Source organism: Danio rerio, chromosome 6 (genome assembly GCF_052040795.2).
Source record: "Danio rerio strain M-AB ecotype USA chromosome 6, GRCz13ab, whole genome shotgun sequence".
NCBI classification, from domain to species: domain Eukaryota; kingdom Metazoa; phylum Chordata; class Actinopteri; order Cypriniformes; family Danionidae; genus Danio; species Danio rerio.
This window is the reverse complement of record NC_141026.1, coordinates 55,133,347-55,142,764: the sequence shown is the minus strand read 5'-3', so window position 1 is coordinate 55,142,764 and position 9,418 is coordinate 55,133,347. Positions and strand designations below refer to the sequence as shown.

Below are 9,418 nucleotides of genomic sequence, written 5' to 3'. Positions count from 1 at the left end.
GCAGATGAAAGCGCCGACGCCGCGGCTGCTCTCTGATCTGAAAGGAGGCGCTAAAGGAAGTGATTGATTGATTGATTGATCTGATGGCAAACTGAACTGCAACTTTTTAATCGCGTCTCTCTAAACAATTTCTGATTGATGGAGAATCACAGGCCGGGGATTATCGGAATCAAAGCCTTTCAATTGTAACACTTTATATACCGTCTGTCGCGTCTTTACAGTTTAGCGTTGTTTGGCGGAACGGACGATTTCTTTGAAGTTTGACGCGCGCACGCTTCCATCATGGGCTGCACGGTGAGCGCGGAGGACAAGGCGGCCGCAGAGAGATCAAAGATGATCGACAAAAACCTGCGGGAGGATGGAGAGAAGGCGGCGAGGGAGGTGAAGCTGCTCCTGCTCGGTAAGTCACTGCACGTCGTGTGTGTGTGTGTGTGTTAATTCCAGCAGCTTTGATATTCGTCACGCTTCCATAAAAACAACATGCCAGTACTTTGCTTCTCGTTCAGACAGAGCTGATGGATCTGTTTGCTCTGGGTGAGCTTGATGTGTTGCAGATACAGCAGCATCCGGCTGATACAGCAGTGCTTGATGTTGTTTACACAGGAGATCATATGTTTGTAATGTCAAAAACATCATATTTGAAGCATTTAGATACTGTGGTGCTGTTACCCTGTTTACTAGTTCACAGAGAAAGTCAAATTATGGTTATTGCTTGCAGGTGTACCTTATAAATGCTATTTGACTTTGCTTACCTGATGGAGTATCATGCATATGACAAGCTGCATTCAAATAAAACAAAAACAAAACAAAATGCAGCTAAATGTATGGTTTATTTGGCTAACATTGGGTTACACATAGCTGGATCGGGGCTTTACTTCACACAGACGGTGAAATAATGCCTTAAGGACATGTTTTTTTTAACATCATTGAAATATCATGGTAGTATATTTTTGTCATGCTAGGACTATGGTTCAAAAATACCTTGTTGTGTTGATAACATTGAGATAATGGTGTAGTTGCGTGATACTCAAAGCAGGGTACTTCCTATATGAAAGTACTGTGTGAGACTCCATGAAGTCTATTTTATTTTGTTCACAGTGTATTTTATTGTTTTAATTTGATTGTTTTGTACTGTTTTTACTCTTTAAAATACTCATTGAAAAAAAAAGCTGGAGTGTTACTGGGGCTTTTATGGAAATGTTTTTAAGAAATTGCATTGTGATCATTGTCAAGTTGCTCATAATAAAAGCTTAATGGTTAAAATGGTTATAATTTTATAAATACACAATCGTGTCTAATTAATCAATCTTTAACCATAACTGCTATTTATTTAGAGATTTTTAGTTCTCTACTTTTTAAGAACCCTAGTAAGTTCCTATCTCGATTATTTTTTTTCCCCTTGTCAATTTCCTTTTTATCTATCCATCTGTCCATCCGTCCATCCATCCATCCATCTATCCATCTGTCCATCCGTCCATTCATCCATCCATTATTTCTTTCATCAATCCATTTGTCCAATGTTTCCTTCATCCATCCTTCCATCCATCCAATATTTCCTTCATCCATTCGTCCAATGCTTCCTCCATCCATCCTTCCATCCGTCCAGTATATCCTTTATCCATTAGCCCATCCAACCAATATTTCCTTCCATCTGTCCAATATTTCCTTCTTCCTTTCATCCATCAATCCGTCCAGTATTTCCTTCATCCATCTGTCCATTATTTCCTTTCATCTGTCCATGATTTCCTTCATCTATCTGTCTATCCATAAAATATTTTTCATTCGTCCAATATTTCCTTCATCCATCTGTCCAGTGTCCATGCATCCAATATTTTCTTCATCCATCCGTCCAATATTTCCTTCATCCATCTGTCCAATATTTCCTTCATCCCTCAATCCATCCAATATTCCCTTCATCCATCTTTCCAGTATTTCCTTCATCCATCTGTCCATAATTTCCTTCAATCTGTCCAATATTTTCTTCCATCCATCCAATATTTCCTTCATCCATCTAATAATTCCTTCATCCATCGGTCCATCCGTCCAATATTTCCTTAATTCATCTGTTCATTCGTCCATTATTTCTTTCCATCTGTCCAATATTTTTTTCATCCATCCTTCCAATATTTTCTCCATCCACCTATCCTACATTTCCTTTATCCATCTGCCCAATATTTCCCACATCCATCCGCCCGTTCATTCATCTGTCTGTCCATCCATCCTTCTAATATTTCCTTCATCCATCTGCCCAATATTTCCCACATCCATCCGTCCGTTCATTCATCCGTCTGTCCATCCATCCTTCTAATATTTCCTTCATCCATCTGTCCAATATTTCCTTCTTCCATCCATCCATCTGTACAGAGATCATGCAGACTTCATAATGAATTTTTTTATGGTTTACTATAGAATGACACAATACCTCGTTGATTTTATTCACCCAAAATGTTCATTTCATCTCTCATATACTGGAATTACGCCTTGCTCATGACTTGCATATGAAAAAAACACAATTGTGATACCTCAGTGCTTCATCTACTCTATTGTACGTTATAATAAATATAAATAAGAGTTCTTAGATTTGCAAAGAGATCTTGCATACAGTCTGCCATCTATTCATCAATAATGTTTTCATGCTATTGTTTTATTCAGGTCAGTTGCAGATGTTCTCAAATGTTCTCAAATGCATTATGTAACGCTTCCACTAGCTATACTTGCATTAGCTTTACTCCCTGCTGTGTTGGAAAAAAGCAGAGTTATCAATGTTTAATTACGAAGACTGCATTGTCTGTTATGCTGCCGGTGTCATAAATAATCTCAGTTATCGTGTTTTATGGCTGTTTCGCATCAGTAATACTTTGACATGGTGAAGAAGAAAGGTTTGCGCATGCTGTTTGATTTTTAGGAAGACATCCAGGATTGAAATAAACAGGAGTCTGCAGGTAGTGCGGGTTCTCCAGTAACCCTGCTGTGAGAATCAGATAAGTACAGCTCCAAACAAAAGACTTCACCATTCAATTATGCTTCATTAAAGCTGAGTGCTCCTGCTGTAACCAATCCATTTTTATTTTGCCAGGTCCACCGGTGGTAAATGGAAGCGTGCTTGATTTGGAAAGTGCATGGGGGTCCTGTACTGAATGTATGTTGTGTAGATGTGCACATGTTTAATTATTAGGGCTTTGTATAATGTCATTTGTTTTATTTTGACTTTTTGGTAGTGATGTAGATTAGTGTACACACGCATGTTGTGTTGGGACGACATAAAGGAATTGAGTTAACATATTAGTTTTTAAAAATTTAAGTGGATTGAACATAAAACAATTAAGTTGCAACAAAAAACACTCAATAATTGTGTTGTTTTAGTTTGAACAAACAGCAAACATTGTTTTTGTTTTCAGGGCAATGGCTGTTACTGATGACACTTTCCACCATATTTAGCCCAGAATGGTATGCGTTAAGCAATAGATCAATGGTCTCAAACTTTATTCCTGGAGGGTCACAGCTCTGCATTGTTTAGCTTCAACCACCTCTAGTAATAGTTACCTCCTTGTAGTCTGGAACACCTTGATTTGTTGGCTCAGCAGTGTTTGATTTGGGTTGAAGTAAAACTGCAGAGCCGCGGCCCTCCAGGAATCGAGTTTGAGACCTATGCAGTAGATGGTTAAAAAAAAAAAAACAGTAAATAAATTGTTATTAGTAAATATTGTGAAAAAATAGATTGCTGACATATAGGTCAAATTGAATGTTTTCAAAGCAAAAAGCCAAGACTTAAAATGAGACTTAATTATTTGACTTGCGCAACATTAAAAAAATAATTATTAAAGTTTTTGTTTGTATATAAACTTTCACTGATTTGTCATTTTAGTTTCATCCTCTGTAAATCGTTGTAAAATTGTATGAGAATAAAATTTTTGGGTTTAAATTACAAAACTCAACTAATTTTATTGGAAAAAATCCATCCATCCATCCATCCATCCATCCATCCATCCATCCATCCATCCATCCATCCATCCATCCATCCATCCATCCATCCATCCATCCATCCATCCATCCATCCATCCATCCATCCATCCATCCATCCATCCATCCATCCATCCATCCATCCATCCATCCATCCATCCATCCATCCATCCATCCATCCATCCATCCATCCATCCATCCATCCATCCATCCATCCATCCATCCATCCATCCATCCATCCATCCATCCATCCATCCATCCATCCATCCATCCATCCATCCATCCATCCATCCATCCATCCATCCATCCATCCATCCATCCATCCATCCATCCATCCATCCATCCATCCATCCATCCATCCATCCATCCATCCATCCATCCATCCATCCATCCATCCATCCATCCATCCATCCATCCATCCATCCATCCATCCATCCATCCATCCATCCATCCATCCATCCATCCATCCATCCATCCATCCAGCAAGCAAGCAAGCAAGCAAGCAAGCAAGCAGACACCAGCTATGTATTAAATTTGACAAGTATTGTCTGGTTTTAATTGCCCTTTAAAATGCTTGGTTGTTTCAACTCAAATTTCTTTGGTTATTACAAAAGAAAAAAAATTAAACGTAAACCAATGAGTGGGTTAGATCATATTTGGATTGAATCCATTAAATTTTTAGCATAACCTTGCACTTTATTTTTTTTTAAATGTGTTTTTTTAAATCTCTGGTTCAAGCCTTGGCTGTGGCAGTTGGCATTTTTGTGTGGGGTGTGCATGTTCTCCCTTTGTTGGCGTGGGTTTCCTACGCTATAGGTGAATTAAGTAAGCTAAATTGTCTTTAGCGTAAGTGTAAATGAAAGTTTATGGGTGTTTCCCAGTGATGGGTTGCAGCAGGAAGGGCATCCGCTGTGTAAAACATTTGCTGGTTAAGTTGGTGGTTCATTCTGCTGTGGCAACCCCTGATTAATAAAAGGACTAAGCTGAAAAGAATATGAATGAATGACCCTCCTAACTAACGCTTGCTCCTCCCTGAAGGACGTAAAAAAAAAAGTTCACTCTAATCTGTATTTTAAATAACAATAATTAAAATAATAGACATCCTTTTGATCTTAGCACTGTATCTTTTTTAAATGTGTCAGAATCAAGGTACAGAACTTTATGTGCCATCTTTTTAATGCGGTCTGGTTAACATCATCATGAAAAGCAGGCCTGTTTGCTGCAGTATTACCAAATATATTAATTTCTAAACCTTTAGCAAGTTTTTTTAAAAAGTGTGTGAGAGATGATAATGGAAGTGATTTTGAGTTTTTTAAAGCATCATAGACAAATTATGAGACTCCCAGGTCATTTAATTGGCAATATCTTATATCAAAAATGGGAATATTTTTAATGCTTTTGTTTTCATGATGACACTTTTTTTTTTTTGTGACTAAAAAGACAAATCTAAAAAACAAAACAAAATTGAATTCATTTTCTTTTCGGCTAAGTTCCTTTATTAATCTGGGGTAGCCACAGCGGAATAAATCGCCAACTACATACATATATACATATATTAGGGGTGTCAAAATTAATTGTTTCTTCGGTGCACCGCGATGCAGACGCGGACCATTCTGTATCGGTTCAGTAATAATCATAACCGGTTATTATATAGTGACGTCATTTATCTCATATGCGTTAGGGAGGGAGGGAGGAAAGCGCGAGTATTTATACGCTCCAACTACTTAAAAACTCAGATACTGTGCACAATTTCACTGCGTGTGTGTTTGCTGGACAGTCTTTCACTGACACAGCAGAAGCTCCTATTTCACTACGATTGAGACGATGAAAGTACTCCATTTCTCTCTCTCTCTCTCTCTCTCTCTCTCTCTCTCTCTGTGGCCCATTTAACCTGTTGGTGTGACTTCCTCTCCTTTCGGCTGTTTTACTTGGCTGTTTTACTTATCTGTGAAGAGCGTAGCACCCAAGAGCCAATCGCAGACCTTTTTGTTGAGCGTGTGACCAATCAAAGGGGTGTAAAAGAACTTGGTTGACAAGGATCAGACAGCGAGCGGGATATTCATATTTGTTTATATTATTTGCCATAAATGCTTGTTGTTTAAAGGTATAGTTTATATATCTGACTGTTTGTATTAAAGGACAAAATTGTATTACAAATAGTATATAAACATATTTATGCATTTTAATACAAGAATTGCTGTGCTGTGAAGAAAATATAAAACTGTGTATGTTAAGCATCGTGATGCACTAAGATATCCAATTGAACCGAATCAATGGCATGATAATCGTAACCGAACCGTGAGACCAGTGTAGGTTCACACCTCTAACATATATACATATTTATGTAAATGTGTGTGTGTGTGTGTGTGTATATATATATATATATGTATATATATATATATGTATATATATATGTATATATGTATATATATATATATATATATATATATATATATATATATATATATATATATATATATATATATATATATATATATATATATAATTACACACACACACACACATATACACACACACACCCAGGTTAAAGATGTTTACTGTAGATACATTAAAATCACAGCTCTTTTTATAGTGTAATGCTTTATGTTATGAGTTGATTTACTTTATATTACATCCAACAGCAGAGATGAATCTTAAACATGGCAAATTCTACACACACAACAGTGCTAAGCCGCAGACGGCAGATCATCACTTCCCTAGGATACTGTTTTGTGCCAAATACTGGCGTAGAATATGTAATGCAGCTTTTCTGGTCGTTTTCACAGATGTGTAAAGGCGGATCATTTTGAAAACCTTGTCTTAAAATGAGAACAATTTCATTCTTGGCTACATGGCTATTGTGTAAACGGCCTTAATCTCTGAAAGTTAGTGTCTTGGTCTGTGGCCTGATTCTGCATGCATGGGCCTCAGAGCTCAGCGGCGCGTCTGGAGCGTCTGTGTCCTCTCTGTCATGTCCTGTTAGCGGCTCAGCATGTGCTGTGATTCTGACAGCATGGGGACAGGTGGGACGGCAGCCTCTCCACAATACACTTTACCCTGCGGAGAGGGATCCAGTTCTGGGAGAAGAAGCTGCTCGGGGAATACACAAGAGCTAATCAAAGTACTGGATGAACTTAGCCTGACACCGATTCTCCCTCAGCGACTTAAACTGTGTTCGGCTTTTAAAAATATCTCCCTGTAAATAAATAACAACAATCTAGGAAAAGCACAAACTGCATTATTCAACATCGCACGCTGTAAAAATATCTGCAAAGTTTTCTGTATTTTGTGATTTATTTTTGCACTTATTTATGGTTTTGAATTGCATTATGGGAGCTTGATCTTTCCTCCAAAAGCGTTTTGATGTTAAAAAAGTGACATTTATTGACATTTTTAATAGTTTAAAGTTATATATTGTACTGTTGTTGTATTTACAGGACAAACCCCTTGTAATAAACTGCCATTACATTTTCTGTTCTTCCGCAGAATTATTTCTCTCTATTTCTTATATATTATATTATGTAAAATGACTCAAATTTCAATAAAGGACACTTTGTTGAACTGTGGAGTTGAATTTTCAACATCAAAAGTCAGAGTAGAGATCAATTCAATTCAATTCAGCTTTATTTGTATAGCGCTTTTACAATGTAGATTGTGTCAAAGCAGCTTCACATAAATGGTCATAGTAACTGGAACAGTGTAGTTCAGTTTTTAGTGTTTAAGTTCAGTTCAGTTTAGTTTAGCTCAGTTCAGTGTGATTTAAAATCATTACTGAGAGTTCAAACACTGAAGAGCAAATTCATCGATGAGTAGCTCTACCAATCCTGAACCATGAGAGGCAGTGGCGACAGCAGAGAGGGAAAAAAAAACTTCACGAATAGGAGAGTGAAGAAAAAAAAACCTTGAGAGAACCAGACTCAGTTCGGCACGACCATTTTAATTTCTCCGCTGGCCAAAAGTCTTGTACAGAGCTTCAGTCACCGTGGTGGAGGCTGAAAGATGGCCTCAGCGAAGACTCGTCTCAACATCCCATAATGCAATTCACAATCATAAATAAACAGAAAACAGTTTAGAGTAATAGGATTAGGAATGGGATTTAAGAGAAATTCACTCAAAAATGAATGTTAACTCTCCATTTACTCTGCCTCGAATGGTTCCTTTGAGTTAAAGGAAATGTTTTGAAGAATGTTGAAAGCTGGCAGCAACTGACAGTCATGGTACGAAAGTAATACTATTGAAGCTGTTAGCTTGTGTTTCCATCAACCTTGTTATATGCATTTTGGAATATTGCATGAACAAACTTGAGTAGAATTTCTTCATCAGCGACTTAAACTGTTCAGCTTTTAAAAATATCTCGCTGTAAATAAATAACAACAATCTAGAAAGTGTAAAAAATATACACTAATATAGTTGAAGTCCCCCCAGTGAAGTTATTAGCCCCCCTTTGAATTTTGTCTGATAATATTTTTTCGTCTGGAGAAAGTCTTATTTGTTTTATTTAGGCTACAATGTAGTTAGAAATGTGTTGAAAAAAATCAGAACAGAAAACAGTTAAACAGAAAATGGAAATAAATTCCTGCATGTGCATCAAAAATGTCATTTGTTTTTACTTAAACAGATCATATGAAAGCAGAAATGGGTTTGCATATCAGACAAACCACATTGTAAAAAATATGAAACGTTGTTTCGGTCATTCAGAAATCCTTCAGCCAAAGTCTGTTATCACAGTGGTTCAGTAGTCAGTACAAAAAAACAAAAATCTACATAATGTCCATTGTGGGATTGCTATACACTTACCGGCCACTTTATTAGGTACACCCTACTAGTATCGGGTTGGACCCCCTTTTGCCTTTAGAACTGCCTCAATCCTTTGTGGCATAAATTCAACAAGATACTGGAAATATTCCTCAGAGATTTTGGTCCATATTTACATGATAGCATCACACAGTTGCTGCAGATTTGTCGGCTGCACATCCATGATGCGAATCTCCCGTTCCACCACATCTCAAAGGTGCTATGTTGGATTGAGATCTGGTGACTGTGAAGCCCATTTGAGTACATTGAACTCATTGTCATGTTCAAGAAACCAGTCTGAGATGATTTGCGCTTTATGACATGGTGCATTATCCTGCTGGAAGTATCCATCAGAAAATTGGTACATTGTGGTCATAAAAGGATGGACATGGTCAGCAACAATACTCAGGTAGGCTGTGGTGTTGACACAATGGTCAATTGGTATTAATGGGCTCAAAGTGTACCAAGAAAACATCCCCTACAGCATTACACCACCACCACCACCAGCCTGAACCGTTGATACAAGATGGATCCATGCTTTCATGTTGTTGATAACAAATTCTGACCCTACCATCTGAATGTCGCAGCACAAATCGAGACTCATCAGACCAGGCAACGTTTTTCAAATCTTCTATTGTCCAATTTTGGTGAGCCTGTGTGAATT

At 37.5% G+C, this 9,418-nt stretch overlaps 1 protein-coding gene across 1 annotated transcript in view; it reads left to right on the top strand.

The window, feature by feature from the left end:
* The first annotated feature begins 248 nt into the window (after nt 1-248).
* The window catches only part of gnai2b (guanine nucleotide binding protein (G protein), alpha inhibiting activity polypeptide 2b), a 94,333-nt gene continuing 85,163 nt past the window's right edge, over nt 249-9,418 (top strand). The window contains 1 exon segment of the mRNA NM_199842.1: nt 249-400. Within this exon segment, the coding sequence (NP_956136.1) occupies nt 283-400 (118 nt within the window). The 5' untranslated portion in view covers nt 249-282.